General features: G+C 36.1%; 1 protein-coding gene across 2 annotated transcripts in view; it reads right to left on the bottom strand.

Moving 5' to 3' along the window:
* Positions 1-17,360: 17,360 nt before the first annotated feature.
* The window catches only part of LOC122218179 (UDP-glucuronosyltransferase 2C1-like), a 58,133-nt gene continuing 56,157 nt past the window's right edge, over positions 17,361-19,336 (bottom strand). For both annotated transcript variants that reach the window (XM_042936248.1, XM_042936246.1), the window contains one exon: positions 17,361-19,051. In XM_042936248.1, the coding sequence (XP_042792182.1) occupies positions 18,772-19,051 (280 nt within the window). In that variant the 3' untranslated portion in view covers positions 17,361-18,771. The remainder of the gene's footprint in view (positions 19,052-19,336) is intronic.

A 19,336-nucleotide genomic window follows, 5' to 3' on the forward strand; every position in this document is an offset into this window, starting at 1 on the left:
GATGATGAGTGATGTGGAGCATTTTTTCATGTGTCACTTGGCCATCTGGAAGTCTTCTTTGGAGAAGTGTCTATTCATGTCTTTGGCCCATTTCTTCACTGGATTGTTTTCTGGGTGTTGAGTTTGATCAGGTCTTTATAGATTTTGGATACTAACCCTTTATCTGATATGTCATTTGCAAATATCTTCTCCCATTCTGTCAGTTGTCTTTTAGTTTTGCTGATTGTTTCCTTCCCTGTGCAGAAGGTTTTTATTTTGATGAAGTCCCAGTAGTTCATTTTTGCTTTTGTTTCCCTTGCCTCCAGAGACGTGTTGAGTGAGAAATTGCTGCGGGCAAGATCAAAGAGGTTTTTGCCCGCTTTCTCCTCAAGGATTTTGATGGCTTCCTGTCTTACATTGAGGTCTTTCATCCACTTTGAGTTTGTTTTTGTGTATGGTGTAAGAAAGTGGTCCAGGTTCATTCTTCTGCATGTCGCTATCCAGTTTCCCCAGCACCACTTGCTGAAGAGACTGTCTTTATTCCATTGGATATCCTTTCCTGCTTTGTCAAAGATTAGTTGGCCATACATTTGTGGGTCCAGTTCTGGGTTCTCTATTCTGTTCCATTGATTTGAGTGTCTGTTCTTGTGCCAGTACCATACTGTCTTGATGATTACAGCTTTGTAGTATAGCTTGAAGTCTGGGATTGTGATGCCTCCTGCTTTGGTTTTCTTTTTTAAGATCGCTTTGGCTATTCGGGGTCTTTTCTAGTTCCATACAAATTTTAGGATTATTTGTTCTAGCTCTGTGAAGAATGCTGGTGTTATTTTGATAGGGATTGCACTGAATATGTAGATTGCTTTGGGTTCTATCGACATTTTAACAATATTTGTTCTTCCTGTCCAGGAGCATGGAATCTTTTTCCATTTCTTTGTGTCTTCTTCAATTTCTTTCATAAGCTTTCTATAGTTTTCAGTGTATAGATTTTTTACCTCTTTGGTTAGATTTATTCCTAGGTATTTTATGGTTTTTTTGTGTTGTCTAAATCTCACCCTGATCTTCCATATTAAATATGGGTCTGTAGCATGAAAAATTTGCATTGATCACACTTATCTCAATCTGGTCTTCAGTTGCACTCAGCCAGCCACCACAGCAAAAACAGGAAGCTGATTTCCTTTAGAAGTATAGGGAAAGGCAAGCAGAGAAAACCCAGTGGCTCAAAGGTCCTCCCTGATGATGCAGACCTCACCAGGAATCAACATGCCTCCCTTTCCATAGCTTTGCAGACTCATCCTTTCCTGTATATTTTACAAAAGAAAAGTTATTGCAGGACCAAATTCCTGGACTTTCTATAATCAGTAAAGTGCATCATGAATGAGATGCACTACATAAAATGATGTCTTTCACCTCCACATCCATGTCATGTATTTTTATCTGTTCGAGGAAACGTTAAACATTCTGACATGTATTAATTATGATTTAATGTAAAGGGAAGGCTGCTTGATAACTGGAAAGAATGGGAGCCGAAGAACTGTTCCATGATTCAGTCCATTAAATGTTTTCTAAATTTGTGTCTCTGGTCTCCAGAAAAATAATAAAATGAAAAAACTGAAGATAAATATTACTAAGCATGTGGAGTGGGTGGTAAGAGAGATTCACTTTCAAAGTGTTGTAAATTTTCCTTTTTATATATTTGTAATTTAACCAAGCGATCTCCTTTGTCACTTTCTAGGCCTAGAATAAATCAGCAGTGCTGTGACTGGTGCCTGTTCAAGAAAAGGCAAACAACTTCTGGAGAACTAAGCTGGAAATCTTCTTGTTGTACATGTTTATTTGCATCAGTCTTTTGCATCTTTGTCCCCTTATTTACCCAAAATAAGGGTTCCCTTGCTTCTTTATGACTTTGGATTATTTATTTAGTTTTTTATTCCCACAGACCCATCAACTCAACCACCCATTCCACTCACCATCCGGTTTTCTACTTTGGTTGTTTGCCTCTTGATGCCCTGTTTCTTTCGTATTATTGTGTAAGTCCGTATATTGCATCATCTAAAAGATTATTCTCTATGACCTGTGATTCTTGGTTAATTTTTAGCAGATTTATCTTAGAAACTTTGGTCTTAGTATTATCTCTTTAGTGTTTTTTGTGTTTCAGTTTGGTTTTTGATCATGGATCTGCCCACCTTCTCACTTCATTTACCATCCAGCTTTCTACTTTAGTTGTCATTCAATGCCCTGTTTTCCTTCACATTACCTTTCATGAACTTGCAATGGAATCTCAGAGAGTCAAAAAAGTCCCCAATGTTCTAGGTTTACCTAAAAGAAGAGTTTCTTTTCTATGACCTGTGATTCTTTAATTTTTAGCAGATTTATTTTAGAGGCTTTAGTCTTACTTGTATTCTCTAACCCACTGCCTCCAGTAACCTCATACAAAATATATAGTCACAGGTTAATGTTTTAATAACTAAGAGCTTTATTTTCTCAGTAACCTTAATCTGACATACCTTTTAGCTCCTAAGAATAATTGTGACATTTATGTGAGGGTAGTTAACTTCCATTTGAAAGGGATATTTTTCTTAGGTTTCCAAAATGTTTATAATACTGCTCAACAAAAAGATGCTCTTTCTATTGAGTAAATTGTCATAAGAGAACACTTTTTTTGGTAAAGTTAAGTTTGGGTAGTTGGTGACATATGCTGGCAATGGAAAGCATCCGTTAAAAAGACCACTCAGGGGACGCCTGGGTGGCTCAGTTGGTTAAGCATCTGACTCTTGATTTTGGCTCAGGTTATGATCTCATGGTCATGAGATCAAGCCCCATATCAGGCCACATGCTGGGTGTGGAGATTGCTTATGATTCTCTTGTTCCCTCTCCCTCAGCCCCTCCCCCACTCCTGCTCTCTCTCTCTCTCTCTCTCTGTCTATCTCAAAAAAAAAAAAAAAGACCACTCAGATTAAGAAAAATTAACTTTCTTGGTCTTCTATATAATAGTATACTTGGTACTTAGTACAGTGTCTCTCCCAGTAATAGGTTTTGAAGTTAGGGTCTCTCTCTTTTCTTTCAGTTATTGCAATATGCAAATTTGTTAGGTCCAGGAGCCAGACTGCTGTGTTTCAATTCCATCCCAACATTTCTTACCTATGAGAACTTGAGTAAGTTACCTGAACTTTCTGTACTTCAGTTTTCACATCCGTAAAATGAGAAGAATAATAGTGCCTACAAAAAGAATTTCTATGTGTGTCCTCCATGAGTGAATAAATATGAAGGACATAGAAGATTTCCCGGGAGACAGTAAGTTCTCAACAAATATTTATCAATTTCCCCTTTAAACAGGAAACATAGGTGAAGCTCAATAAACTTCTTTATTGAATGAATGTGCTCACAAGATCATGATTAGAAATCATTCAGATATGACAAATATACTGGACCCTCACATTTTGCTTTATTTTTCAAGCAGAAAAAAACTGAGAGTAAGTAGTTAATCTAGCATTAGAAAACAGATATTGATAATTCTAATGTAATCCCCAATGTTTTAGATTTACCTAGCAGATGATTTTTAATCCATTGAGAAGGAAGGAGTAATATAAATAATGCCCAGAGACAACTTATCCACAATGAAGCAATTTTCCTTTCTAATGGAGATATTAGATGATTAGATGAAAGAATTAGAACAGATATAATAGTAAAAAAAATTGAATCTAGAAGAGAGATATAAGAACTTTGATTTTTTCTTTTACATTTATTTATTTTTGAGAGACAGAGAGAGACAGAGAATGAGCAGGGGAGGGGCAGAGAGAGATGGAGACACAGAATCAGAAGCAGGCTCCAGGCTCCGAGCTGTCAGCCCGACTGGGGGCTCAAACCCACAAACCGCGAGATCATGACCTGAGCTGAAGTCGGACGTTCAACCAACTGAGCCACCCAGGCGCCCCAGGACTTTGATTTTGAAAGCTGAAAGGTACCTTAGCTATAAGTGCACAGTAAATTTTAATTGTAAAGGCAAGCAAGTGTAAAGTTCACACAAAATAGTCATTATTTCTTATATATGAAGAATATTTTAAAACAGAAAGAGGTTTGGAAAATATGTTTCCTCATAACTGACCTTCATTGATTTTATAAGTATATTTAATGAAGTTTCTTCCTGTAGTGCTTTGAAAATAGCTACATATTCTTTGCAAGTTCTTCTATCAAGAGGTGGAGGCTATTTCTCCAATCTTTGGATTGGATTTGCCTCATGACCTGTTTTACAAATAGCAGTGGTAAAAGTGACATAGTATGACTTCTAAGTCTAGGCCTAGAACTTTCATGTGAGCTTTTGTGGACTTTTACTATCACTGGAAAAAGCACATGCTTGTCTTTGGATAGGCCATATGAAGTGAGAATCAAAGTGTCCTGCTAATTTAGCAAACCCTAGCCATGCGAGTGACACTTTTTTGGACCATTCTTCCTTAGCTGGGGCCTAATGAGTGAGCCCAGGAAAGCCCCAAAAGAGAAACATTTCCTTGAGCCCAGCCTAAATTGCTGGTCTGTAGGATCAGCAAATAATGTTTGGTTTAAACCCTGAGTTTTAAGATGCTGGGTTACACAGCAATAAATAACAGAGACATCAGGATTTATGAAAAACACAGTGCTCTTTAAATAATTAAAGCCTTAAGAATATTAATATAGTAGATCAATGTCAAGTGGAGGGACATCTCTAGTGTCACAGAGTTCTAGATTACTTTACACAAGTTCTCTTGAATGGTTGATAAATTTTGATTGAGAAACTATCATATATCCATTTCAACACTAAACCTAAGAAAATATAAATTCTCTTTAGTTTAAAATTATATATATATAGGGGCACCTGGGTGGCTCAGTCGGTTGAGCGTCCGACTTCAGCTCAGGTCACGATCTCACGGCCCATGAGTTCGAGCCCCGCGTCGGGCTCTGGGCTGATGGCTCAGAGCCTGGAGCCTGCTTCTGATTCTGTGTCTCCCTCTCTCTCTGCCCCTCCCCCATTCATGCTCTGTCTCTCTCTGTCCCAAAAATAAATAAACGTTAAAAAAAAAATTATATATATATATATATTTATATATATATATATATAAACTCTACATCTATATCAACTATATCTATGTATCTATGTGTAGTATATCTATGTACAGTATATATAAAATAAGGTTTCTTTCCACCTACTTTAGATAAAATGTAATAAATAAACTACTGACTTATCTTTCACTGTAAAGCTTATCCCAATTCTTATTAAAGGTCTCAAATACAAAGTCAAAATATAGGAGTAATGCAACATATTTGTCACCCTCTTCGTAATTATCACTTTGTCATTAAGTTCTGAGATGACAGCAGGTACAAAGGAAGATCACGTAAGCCTTCCACAGTTTTGCATACATATTGCTAGTGGTAAAGTAAAGACAGTAGACCAAAAGTAGGTTAAATGATTCAGACAGTAACTCACCACAAGGAGAAATGGCATCTCCAAAACTAATATCAAAGTTATATTCTTGCAGTTTCTTCATAAGTTCCTTGTTCAAAACTGCATCCCTCACAGAGCTTTGGAAAAGTATCAGAATATTTATTTTTTTGCATTTTTGAATCATACGTCCACATTTTACTCTTTGGTAATTCATATACCCACATCTTGAACTTTTCATGACAAGCAAATCAAATTCATTCTTAGTAAATGATGTAGCATACACTTCAAATTTCAAAACAGATGGTGTGGTGGAATCCGCAAGGATGAAACAGTCACCTCATGACCCCTCTGAGCAAATTCAGACAGTATTGTCTTTAAATTGATTTAATGATTATTCCAATCACCACATTAGCACCTTGCCACAGGTCCCACAGCTGAGATAAAAATACAGCACGGAAAGATAAGTCCGTTTCTTAGACATTCTGGTAAAATGAATCCTTTTTTATAAACCTCTCTTAACTTCTGATGCGGCTGTCATTCACACACAGGAATGAATGAATGAAGTAGTTAAAATATAACTGGTACGAACTAACAGTAGAGGTTTCGGTAAGCAAATAAGGAAAAGGGTAGATGATCTTATCTTGTATTTGTATGTGCCTCTAATTAATCCCAGTATCACTGGAAATACTGTTATCGCTGGGCTAGAAAGAAACTACCTTGCATATAGGGAATCTTCAGATAAGAAAGCAGCATTGTGTTAGAGCAAATCTTTTCTGATTTGAGCATTTCCAAACCAGCTTTCTGAATTTCCTCTTCCATATTTTACATGTTATATTTAGCTCTATTTCATTTCTTTGCCTTTGTTTTTCTGACTGTAGATACTACTACTACTTTTTTTTTCTTTTTATCCATACTTGGGTGCCCTTTGAGTCCCACTTAAATTACTTTCATTCATTTGAAAATGCTACCTCCCAATTATGATATTTTCCTTTTCTGAACATTTGCAAAATTCTTATGTTAGTTTTACTTCCTCAACACTTTGACAAAGTATTTATCCTCTAGGTATCTTCTGAACTTTGTTTTGCAGTCTACCTTCGTAATCCATGTAAATTGTATTTTAAAAATCTTATCAGGAAGTCTCTTCAAATTAGAAGTAGAAAGGGGAAGACTCATGTCATGGAATAGGTTTGTTTTCTTGCTATCAATAATCTGTTGACTTGAAATGAGAGGAGATTCTCTCTTAAAAAGGATTTGGACAGAAGATTCTAAGCAAAGCATTGTCCACAGAGTTGCAACATCCTTTAATATGGCAATGCCCTTTGGTGGATGTTTGATGTGTTACCCAGATTCTCCTTTTGGGAATATAGAAGTTATTCCTCCGCTGCTGAGAAGATTGACAGCTCTCATCTATCAGCTTCCTTTAAGAGCTGCTTCTGCTGAACAGAACTATATAGTCTAAAGTGATGTCTTTTTCCTGGGGCAGCCCATATCCAATGCCTGACTCTTCATTTCAATTTGGGGAAACTCTTAAAGGTGATCTTACTTTCAGATTGGGTTGGTTGAGACCTAGGCTGAAGCTTCATTGCAGTAGTCTCCCCACCCCTTATCTGCAAGGATATGTTCCAAGACCCTAACTGGATGCCTGAAACCACAGATAGTACCAAACCCTGTATATGCTATGTTTCCATATCCATACATACCTAAGCTAAAGTTTTAATTTATAAATTAGGCAACAGTAACTAAATAACAGATAGAAAAATTAAAACAGTATACTGTAATAAAAGTTCTGTGAGTGTGGTCTTTTTCTCAAAATGTTTTACTGTACTGTGCTCACCCTTCTTCTTGCGATAACATGAGATGATAAAATGCCTATGTGATGAGATGAAGTGAAGTGAATGATGTAAGCATGGCGATATAGCACTAGACTACCTTTGATTTTCTGATGATATGTCAGAAGAATCATCTGCCTCTGAACTGCAGTTGACCAGGGGTAACTGAAACCACAGAAAACAAAACTGTGGATAAGGGGAGGGATACTGTAAGTCTCTTTTTTTTCTTTTTTCTTTCCATCTTTTTAAATTTTTTTAAAGTGTTTATTTTTGAGAGAGAGAGAGCACGAAAAGCAGAGGGGCAGAGAGAGAGAGGAAGACACAGAATCCAAAGCAGGATCCAGGCTCTGAGTTGTCAGTACCGAGCCCATTGCAGGGCTCAAACTCACAAACTGTGAGATCATGACCTGAGCCAAAGTCAGATGCTTAACCAACTGAGCCACCCAGGTGCCCTGTCTCTGTTTTTTCCACTGTTCAATCTTGCTTCAAATCCTTCATTTTCACAGACTTTGTTTCCAAGATCACTCCTTAATAATCTCCCTGCAAGCTTATCTTCAGCTTGATAATGGAATCAAGAATGGAATCAGAGTAGGGGCGTCTGGGTGGCTCAGTCGGTTAAGCGTCTGACTTCGGCTCAGGTCACGATCTCGCGGTTCGCGAGTTCAACCCCCGCGTCGGGCTCTGGGCTGATGGCTCAGAGCCTGGAGCCTACTTCCGATTCTGTGTCTCCCTCTCTCTCTGCCCCTCCCCCGTTCATGCTGTGTCTCTCTCTGTCTCAAAAATAAATAAACGTTAAAAAAATTAAAAAAAAAAAATGGAATCAGAGTAGACACTGAGATTGGATTTTGGAGCTGGCTCATTCACTGCCAGTTGTAACGAGGAAGATATTACTCAAACTCAAAAAACTGGAGGACATAGCCAATATCTCCTAGTAGGAACTGGGAAATTATATAGAGAACTATATGCTGAGGGACTGGATTTAGGAAAGTGGAATATAAGCTTGCAGAAGGAAGCATAGTTTTATTTTGGAGCACTCTCTCTCAGGACATAGAATTCAATACCTTTGTTCACACTTCAGGAAGCAGTGGTAAGGAATGGCCCACACAAAGTGAAACTGACATGCTGGAAGTGCCATGGGAAACAGTGGAAGAAGGAATCAAAGGGCTTGGAGAAGTGCATATATTAAGATAGAGATGCTACATAAATCTGGAAAATCTGCCAGTGATTGTGTACTGACTGAAGTTATAAGGAATGTTCAGTGTGGTGTCTTCTGATGGCCAGGTCTGTTTGTAGTTACAAAACAGCTCAAAAACAAGTTGATAGCACTCAATTGTTAGAAGCCAAGTGGTCACAATGATCACAATGAGCAGTAAGGTCAGAGTGGCAACCAGGCAGTCCTAACCCATGTAAAGCTATGGATATGGTTATATACAGCAGGCAGAGCTAAGGGTAAAATATATAGGCAGCCAAAAAGGCTTTGCACATTCTATACGTGTGGAATCTCTGGCAAGCCTAGGAGAATAACAGCACAGCCAGATGATGCCATCTGGACTGAAGGATTACATGCATTTGAAAAAAAGAAATCCTGGCATGTTTCAGGACCCTGTTAGAACCCTTGACCATGAGATGCCATGTTAATGCCCACCAGAGAACATCTATCATGGAATAGGTGCTAAACACTAAAGTAGGCAAAATCACTCAGCCAGTCTCTATAAACAGCCATCCCAGTGCTGGCCCCAATAACAAATTAACGAAGTGACCATCATAGCAGACAGTAAGGCCATGTTTAGGCCTGCATGTATGGACTTCTATTTACCAAAGTGATCTAACTACTATTTAAACTGAGTGTCAAGAATATCCAATCTGCTAGCTATAGAGTCGAACACTGTATCCCTGATATGGAATAGTTGAGGGTGCCAGTTTCCCAAATTGGATCTTTTCCACTCTGGCTATTTTCCCTGACAGCAATAGCCACGTATACTGAGAATTACTTTATCTTTCTTATCTGCATGGGCTCTGTGGAAAGGTCACATTCCATTAACCTGGAATTTTAGCATTTAAAACAGTTGATAAGGCTGAGAGATATAAATTGGTATTAAAATCAAGATAGTTTAAGGTCATGTGTGAAAACTGACTTTTGCGTGTCAAAACAAAGCCCTTTCTCAGTATCTTAATTTTCAGTAGAAAATAGTGTGGGCTATTTTGAATTTGCAAATTACATAGTGGCTATAGTCAGAAAACTGGAGAGACCTTAAGATTCACTTCATTAGTTTACCTTCTTTTAGTTATCATCTTCCTGTGATGCCTAATATTCAATGTCTGAAAATAATTGTTATATATAATTTTCGCATTTTCTATTTATTTACAGTAGAGGTCTAGTCTGCCCACAGTAACACCATAAGGACCAGAAATGGAAGTCCAAACCTATTTTTAAGCAGTGCAAACAACTAGGAATAGTCTTGAGTAGACAAATTAAAGCAGAAACTGAAGAAGCTTTGTGGCAAGGGAATATTCTTTTTTTAAAAATATTTTTAATGTATATTTATTTTGCAGAGAGAGAGACAGAGCAAGTGGGGAAGGGGCAGAGAGAGCGGGAGACACAGAATCTGAAGCCCACTCCAGGCTCTGAGCTGTCATGAACCATGAACTGACTACATGAACCATCAACTCACGAACCATGAAATCCTGACCTGAGCCGAAGTCAGATGTTCAACCTACTGAGCCACCCAGGCACCCCAGGAATATTCTTAATATAGATGTTTGGTGACTTACTGAACTGAGAGAGTGCACACCTTCTTATTTTTCCAGACTGCCTAAGATTAAGAAAACAAAATAAGCACCCTTTTCCCCTAATAAAGAACAAAATAGTTTACACTCATGCCAGGATGCACCTATTAACATTGCACAAATAATACTGATAACAGATAAGTTCACTGGCTGTAGATTAGTGGTTTTTTAGCAATTCTGTGGTGAATAACAGATATAATCAAAATAATGTCTGATTTAGGGAATTTAAAAAAATGAACCAAAGCATAAAGTTAGAAAATAAAATATGTGATTTGAAATGCCTCACTTTATTATTTGAGTAATGATTTCTTCACATTTTTAGCCCCAGTTTCAGAAAAAAGTGCTATGGTATGTTAGCTGGGGGCTGGTGAATTAGATACATGGTCATTTCCTCTAGAGCTCTCCAGATTATTTGAGGAAAAGAAAGAACACTGTGTGTGTGTGTGTGTGTGTGTGTGCGCGCGCGCGCGTGCGCGCACACGCGTGTGTGTGGTTGAAAAAGCTAATTACAGTGTTTTATTTTTCTATTTTATGCTTATTTGGTTGTCTCCTTGTTTAAGGAAACTCATGTCAGATGTCTTCAAGTGTAAGTATATTTTTCATTAAATATGCTGGTTCCTTTGAGTTGGGAGTTTATATTCTTAAACGGGATAAATACTTTTCCATATATTTCTCATTCAAAACTATTTTTTAAAGCATGGAATTAGAATTCCACTGAATGCCTAATTACTTTAAGAAAGATAAGAAATGGGAAAGGACGTTTGGTTAAGAAATAATGACAAATTTGTAATTAGAAGATATTCTTAAGGACAATCATTGGAAAGATCTTTAATGATCTGAATTGCAAAGAAAATACTAAGTAACTGTAACCCTAAGGGTTTTCTTATAGTTTAAGTTGGAGTGAGATAATTTTTACTGATAAGTTTAATTAGGAAATATACCAAACTTATATGTACCAGTTTAAAAATGTTATTTTTTCCCTAAAATCACCTCATACTTTTTATATGAACTTAAAAAAATCCTGTTGTAAACTTTCCTGGCAGGAACATATCATTAGAGTTTTATTTTGAAATGGATTTAGGCTGTGAGATTAAGACTATTTTGTTATTATAGATCTTAGATCATGAACTTCTTGATCAACTGAGATATTTACACGTCTCTCCTCATAGAAAACTCATGAAATAATTTTTGTGAGGAATTGTTAAATCTTTGTGAATTAGATTCTAATTTTTCCCAATATCTTTATAATTTTTTATTTTGTCATTTATTAGAGACTTATATTACTTAAAACACAGAGAAGGAGTTATTTTTAATATCACCTCTGCTGAAAGACTCCGTGTTTATATGTTAAAGAGATGAGATGAAAGAAAGAGCTTTGAGAAAACATAGAAAGAATGAGAAAAGAGAACCTAAATTTTGTTTACGGGGAAAATAGCTTTATATACAACTTATTTATAAAAACACTTTCAATAACACAATACAGCCTACAATTTTGAAAGAATAATTATTCAAAGACTTTAACTTCATTAGATGAATTGCATTTGAGAACTTTCACTATTGAAGGATATGTGTAGAGGGAGAAGATCTAAGTAAAATATCTTTAAAGCCATGAGGAAAAATTACTGTAAGTTGTGAAAGAAACAACTTTCCTAAATAGCTCCATATACCATAATAAAATTTAAAATCTAATGTAAATTTCTTTTTGAGGTGATCTATTTTTCAAACACAAAATTCTGGCCATTCCCTTTGAAGGAATTTGCCTGCATAAGGAGGGATTCTAAGGATGGATGTAGCACTATTGATCTCTCCAAACCTGATCAAAGCTGGACTCTAAGATTCAAATCTAGAATTTCTGTTTTCAGTGAGTGATGAAGCTGTAGGAAGTAAATCACATTTAATTAAAATATGGTGAGCATTTGCCAACAAATATTCTTTAAACTAGTTTGAGCACTTACACTTCAATAATCAAAGTACGTTTAGCACTTGAAATGATTTTTATTTATTTTTAATTTTTTTTCAGTGCTCAAAGGCCAAACTCACACTTCCCCCAACTCTGTGAATGGCTACTTGGACATACATCTGAGATTGGCAGTAAAAGTAAGCTCTGTTAGAAAGGGATCGTGCACAGAAAATTAGCCAAGGTCTATGGGCAAGGGAGAAACCACAAACTTGAACTGTAGTGTCTCTTTAGGAAAACAAAAGCAAAGTTTCAAGCAACTGGCCTGATGAGCTTTAAGATCTGGAAAAGACATAAGAAGCTTAAGGTTTCTGCCACAAAAGGGGGCAAGAAGCATGAAACAGGCGTATCCATACAACACTGAGAAAGCCCCAGATATAAGCAAAACCAATGTAATGTATCTCTCAGTTGTTAGCAGTTGTAAAAATTGGAGGAGGTGACCAATAACCTCAAATGCAAAACTCCAAGGAACATCAAAAATCAAGGAAATATGGCATCACCAAAAGGTCACAAAAGTGTCCAGTAACTATCACAAAGACTCAAAATTCTGCAACTTACCCAATCAAGAATTCAAAATAGCCATTTTAAGGAAAGTTTATTGGCTCCAAAAAAACCATAAATAATTCAATAAAATCAGAAAAATGATACATGAAGAAAATAACACATTTAACAAAAAGATGGAAATAAAAAAGAATCAAATAGAAACTGTAGATCTGGAGAATACAGTGGATGAAATAAAAAATATATATTTATTTAATAGAGACCATCAACAGCAGAATCGACCAAACAGAAGATAGAATTAGTGAGTTAGAAGATAGGAATTTGGACATAAGCCAATCAGAGGAGAATTAAAAAAAAAAAAAAAAATACAGTGGAAAAAGTCTATAGAACATCAGTAAAAAGAAAACTTATCTACATATAAGTGAATCATTGGAATTCCAGAAAGAGAAGAGTGGGAGAAGGAGGCAGAAAGTTCATTTAAAGAAATACTAGCTGAGACCTGCTCAAACCAGAGAGAGACTTGGATATCCAACTTAACAAAACTAATAGAGCACCCATAACTACAATTCAAAATAATCTTCTCAAAGACATATTATAACGAAGCTGTCAAAAATCAAAGACAAAGAGAGAATCCTGAAAGCAAGGGAAAAGAAGATTGTAATCTAGAAAGGAACCTCCATTAGGCTATCAGCAAATTTTTTTCAGCAAAACCCTTACAGGCCAGGAGGAAGTGAAAGGATATATTGAAAGTGGTAGAAGAAAAAACTTCCAGTCAAGAATCCCCTATCGGGCAAAGTTATCCTTCAGAATTGAAGAAGAAAGAAAGACTTTACCAGACAAATAAAAGCTGAGGGAGTTCATTATTCCATATTTGCATTGTAAGAAATGCTGAGAGGAGTTCTTTAGCTGAAATGAAAGAAGTTCTTTAAAATAAAAATTACTACACATCCACATTACAAGAAACAGTGAAAAGGAGTACTTTAGCTGAAATTAAATGAAAAAGTCCTTTACCCGACATGTTTTCAATGAAAACATATGAAAATATACAACACAGTAGTCAAATAGTAAATATACATATAAAGGTTAAAGGAAAAGAGAATTAAAAATAAATATGACAACTGTAATTTGTTAATGAATACACAATATAAAAAGAGGTAAATTGTGACATCAAAATAAAAGGGGTGAGTAAAGGGAAGAACTTTTTATGCAATTGACTTTAAGTTGTTATCAGTTTAAATAAATTGTTTTTATCTATAAGATGTTTGATGTAAGCCTAATAGTAACAACAAGGCAGAAACCTATAGTAGATTCACAAAAGATAAAGAGAAGTGAATCAGAGCACACAACCATGGAAAATCACCTATCCACAAAGGTAGGCAGAAAGAAAGTAAAAGGAGGACAATAAAACTACAGAACAGCCAGAAAGCAATTAATAAGATGGCATTACCAAATCATTACAAATCAATGATTATAATAAATATAAATGGATTGTTCTCCAATCAAAACACACAGGGTGGCCTGATGGATTTAAAAAAAAAAAAGACCCAGCTAACTATACGGTGCCTAAAAGCTTCTTACTTCCACTTTAAGGATACACATGGGTTCAAAGTGAAGGGATGGAAAAAGATATTCCATGCAAGTAGAAACCAAAATAATAATAATAATAATAATAATAATAATAAATAAAAATTTAAAAAGAGAGAGGGGGGACAACTACACTTATATTAGACAAAATACACTTTAAGCCAAAACTGATAATAAGAGGCAAAGAAGGTCATTATATAATGATAAACGGGTGAGCTCATCAAGAAGATATAACCGTTCTATACACATATGCACGAGAGAGAGAGAGAGAGAGAGAGAGAGAGAGATGGAACGCTAGCAGAGGAGGCCAGAGACAGAGGGAGACACAGAGCAGGCTCCAGGCTCTGAGCTGTCAGCAGAGCCCCATGCGGGGGTCGAACCCACTAAGGGCAAGATCATGACCTGAGCTGAAGTTGACGCTTAATCGACTGAGTTACTCTGGTGCCCCTAGGGCATTTTTTAAAATTACAAGTTGTTATGTACTATATGCTAGGTCATTTCTAAAATAACACTGTGATATAAGTAGTGTAGGTTTCTTGGAAGGAGTTTAGATCAGGCATGAGCCTGGCATGTAGTTCAAAAACAATGAGAAAGCTGATCTTATAATTTTAGAAAAACACTAAGATTGCAGAGGGAGAAGAGTGTTTGTTTCTTTTTCCTAGGTTAGACATAATTCTGCCCACTTATTTTTTAACCAAGTGTATATCTGTACACTCTTACCCCAGCTGAGAATGTTCGAGTTGTTAACCTTATTTTTTAGAAGAAATTGGATTGATTGGCTTGATCACGTTCTGGATGGGCAAGTGAGGAAACATTAAATTCAGGAACCTATGTCCCAACATTTTTGTTGCCATTTCCCACCTGAAACTAGAAAAAGGACTAGCGATTTTGGACTGGCTTTTGGTTTTTCTCCTCTACTCCACAGAGTTTTAGTGGACTCATCATGGCCTATGAATCTCTCTCAGGAGATAAAATAAGTATGCTATTCCCAAATTTTACACTGCATTTGGTTTGGCAAAAGAGGGAATATGAGCAAAGGCAGGAGTTAGAGGTCATTTTAATCTAGAGTCAGAGCTTGTAAACTCAACACTTTGCCAATTCTACACTGGTTAACAGGTAGTGGGAGTAACATGACTCCCTCTGAAACTGCCCCACCCCCTCCAATGGGAATAAAGCCTGCCTGATGGATGAATTTAGAAATTCTTTTGCTCCTAGCCATACTGCCCGAATTTTATCCTTAATTTATAACATATAACTTCCTGAAAGCAATCCAAAGCAAGATTTGCAGAATTTAAGCAAATGAGTAAAAAGATATCTGGTTACACGTGCATTTTGAAATATTACCTCCTTTTGTAGAAAGCAATGTATAGTATGATAGAGTTTAAAGTTTATCTAACTTTCCATAAGATCTGGGCAAGGGCCACTGATTATGTTTGTGTTTTCTTCTGTGAGATTTTTGATTACTGATCTCAATGAAAGCATTGCAATACCATCTTCCCCAGAGCTCTGGGCAAATTCTTCCATTTCCTATAAAGAAAGAATTTCCTCATCTATGAAAGAAAGTCAACATAGGGTTTTTTTAAAAAAGAAATGGGAGCATATACTTGGAATTAAAGTGTTAATACAAACTCTTATGTCTAGGAGTCCTTGGAAAGGAGACAGGAACTAGAATGAGGCATGCTAATCAGCATAAAGGCTCCCCAGGACAGAGTGGGTAGCTTCCCTTAGTCAAAGAATCATGATTTGATAATCTGACAATCACTTTAAAAGTAAAAAAATAAGTGTCTGCATTTCATGGTATCATACGGATTGCTGGTATCATATGTGAAGGGAGTTCAACTGAGCGGAGGAAAGGACCGTCTCTGGGAAAAATAATTGACAGGAATTAAAGTGAGAGATTAAGATTTCAGTCTCTTTAGCTGCGTTTAGAGCCAGAATCAGAACAATGGCAGAACTGAAGTGGGACTGAGAAGCAAAGAACCCGGGGAGAAAATAAAAGTGAGATTAGAAGGCACGTAGTGATTCAGTGTAAATTGTGGAACTTACATTTTTCTGTCCCATAGGCAGCAGACACATTTTAGTCTCAACTACAACAGTTTAAAATATCATAAATATAGAGGTGCCTGGGTGGCTCAGTCAGTTAAGCCTCTGACTTCAGCTCAGGTCGTGATCTTATGCTTCCTGAGTTCAAGTCCAGCATTAGGCTCTGTACTGACAGCTCAGAGCCTGGAGTCTGCTTTGAATTTTGTGTCTGCCTCTCTTTCTGCCCCTCCCCTGCTTGTGCTCTCTCTCTCTCTTTCTCTCTCAAAAAGAAGCATTAATTTTTTTAAAAAATAAAATACCACAAATACAAAAAAGAAATTCACAAATACTATTCCCTTTAATGTAGGGAGTATGGTAGATCTGAGCCTGCAGGTGAATCATTACTTTTGGTAAAATATGTAGAATATATGGGGTGCCTGGGTGGCGCAGTCGGTTAAGCGTCCGACTTCAGCTCAGGTCACAATCTCGCGGTCCGTGAGTTCGAGCCCCGTGTCAGGCTCTGCGCTGATGGCTCAGAGCCTGGAGCCTGCTTCCGATTCTGTGTCTCCTTCTCTCTCTGCCCCTCCCCCCTTCAAGCTCTGTCTCTCTCTGTCTCAAAAATAAACGTCAAAAAAAAATTAAAAAATAAAATATGTAGAATATAACAGAAACAAATCCCTCATTGAAAAAGCCAAACAAGTTTAAAAATCAAAACATACAATATGAATGAATTTTTATTCACATGTAGAACATTCTTTGTGCTAACATATGTGCTCATGTACAAAACAATTACATCTACCTATTAGCATTTTCAATTAAATTATGATCTACGTTTTAATTGACTAGAAAAGCCAGAAGTCATTAAACTCCTGAAAAATGTGTTCTTATTAAAACTTAAACTGGAAAAAATGTAATGCTTCAATGGTTTTATTTAGCCTTTGTATACCTAAAATTATTATCAGAGTTTATATATTTAATATTATGCTTTATAGATTATTTAAATAGGCAAATATTTCTTTTTAAGAAAAGCTTTCATCTCCACAAGGTAGAAAATATTCCTTTAATTGTTAAGGTAGTTGTTTTGAATAAACTCGGTAATTGCTAACAAGGTATGCAAATCTTTACTGTAACTCCTTTATGTCATTTTATAACAAAAAAGAGAAGGAATATCTTTAAGCTATGATTTTAAAGACTATTATAGGAAAGCACATTATCTAATTGCCAGATAAAATAATTCAGCAATATGATACATTGCTTTGATAGATCTTAAACCAAGCAGCATTAGGGTTTACATTTTGAAACTTTATTCTTCAAAGCATCATAATTATTTTCAAATTCATCAAATTGAGAAAATATGTTGTTTATATTTCTTTATTGTTAATTTAACGCCTAAGAATTGTTTGCCTTGCTGTTATTTAGGCCACTATTCCTGTAAAACACAGATAATCCTCCAAATGATTTATATTGTTCTAAGATGCAGCTATAATTTTAGGTCTATTAAACTTGGATTATAAATATCAAACTGTGGTAAATCATTTACTGAGTTTGTTTAATACATAATTCCAGTTGGATTAAATAATTCTTCAACCTCAAGGGTAAAGAACTGGCAGATGTACTGGAAGACAGTTTTTTTAGAAAAGAAAGGGAGAGAGAATCCTTACTTCTACTGAAATTCAATGTATATCCTCATGCTTACTGCAGATTTCTGGCGAATGCTAGTTATCAAGAAGCCTAACTATTTGTGCTTGGTATAGTGGTCACAGTACAGTTTTTGAGAGGACCAGGAGAAGTGCTGGGGTAAGGGAAAGGATGAAATGGGAAAACCCACTGCATTTCTGTTAGATGGAGAAATCATCCCCACAGCAGACAGAATTCTGAGAAATGCATATCCCCCCCCCTCAAATTATCTGCAGTGCAGTTAAAGAGTTATAGTTTTGTCTCTTCTTTCCAAACATGGATATTATAAGTAAAATTGGTGGGAAGAGTAAAGGGCAGGTATTAAATTATAATTGTTTGGTTTTGTTCCACCATACCATCTATAATTCTAAGTAATCGAAATCAACTAGTTCTCTAAAGTCACAAAGTATTATGGTACAAATCTGGTACTATTATTATTAATTTTTAAATCAAGGGCAATCTTCAAATCAAAGACAAAAGATAGTGTTTTGTACTCCAAGGGGAACAAAGATCGATGTGTCATATGAGATGAAATTAATGGTTTTAAAACATGATTCCCAGCAGAGTAGAAACTTTGAATCTCCTAATATTTCTATTAGAAGGGAACCTCTGCTTTTTTTCTACTTTGTCTAGTTTAGAGAATATGCAATCATTATAACATACTGGATGCAAAATGATGTTAAGTATTTAGAAAAGGTTTAATATGATTGGTACTGAAAATAGAATTTATTATTGCATTCCTGAGTTCTCAAACACCATCCTAATTTGTTGAGCTAAAACAAGTGAATAAAGTACTAGGATTTTAGTAGTAGGAACCTCCATGTGTTTATCTTCTCTTTTTAAAGAATAAGGTATTATACATCTTAACTCTAAATCATGTGGTGAACTCCTTGGGTGATTCTTTGACCTTTGACTTCATAAGCTGAGGAATGGACAAGAACTGGGAAAACTAGGAAAGGAATCTGTTCAAATCACTGGCTGGTTAATTCAGATGGGCCCTGTTTTCTATCTAAACTATTAAACTATTCTCTCTTGTTCTTCTTCCCTGTCTTACCAAATTTCCAGCAACAAAACAGGCAACATTTTGTGACCAGGAATATAGTAGTAGCCACACAGGCCAGCAGGAACCCAATCACATCCAACGAGTGGTACTGGACCCAGGTGAGGTCATGGGAGGTTGGCCGAAGGTGTTTGGCTCCTTTGTGGCGCATGACAAATTCAATCCAGAAGACTGCTCGATCCAAGGGCTTTGTAGGCTGATCATGGTGAATTCTTGATAACCTCATAGCATTCTCTTTATAGCTAAAGATTGGATACATAGATAGCAATTTGAAAAAATTCATTAAGAACATGAGATACCTAAAATTATGTTTCTATCAGTAAAAGGATATTACATAATTATATAAGAAATTGTCATAAATGATATCGAGTACAGAATGCCTATGACAATTTATTTCCTCTTGAGAGATTTCTAGATACGTTGGCCCTATCAGCAGAATTGTTTGTAGTTTAAGTAATAATTGGAAGTAAGGGAGAAAAGACTTGCTAATTGGAAATACCATTAAAAAGTTTAGAAACAGGAATGTA

Source organism: Panthera leo, chromosome B1 (assembly GCF_018350215.1).
Source record: "Panthera leo isolate Ple1 chromosome B1, P.leo_Ple1_pat1.1, whole genome shotgun sequence".
Taxonomy (NCBI): Eukaryota; Metazoa; Chordata; class Mammalia; order Carnivora; family Felidae; genus Panthera; species Panthera leo.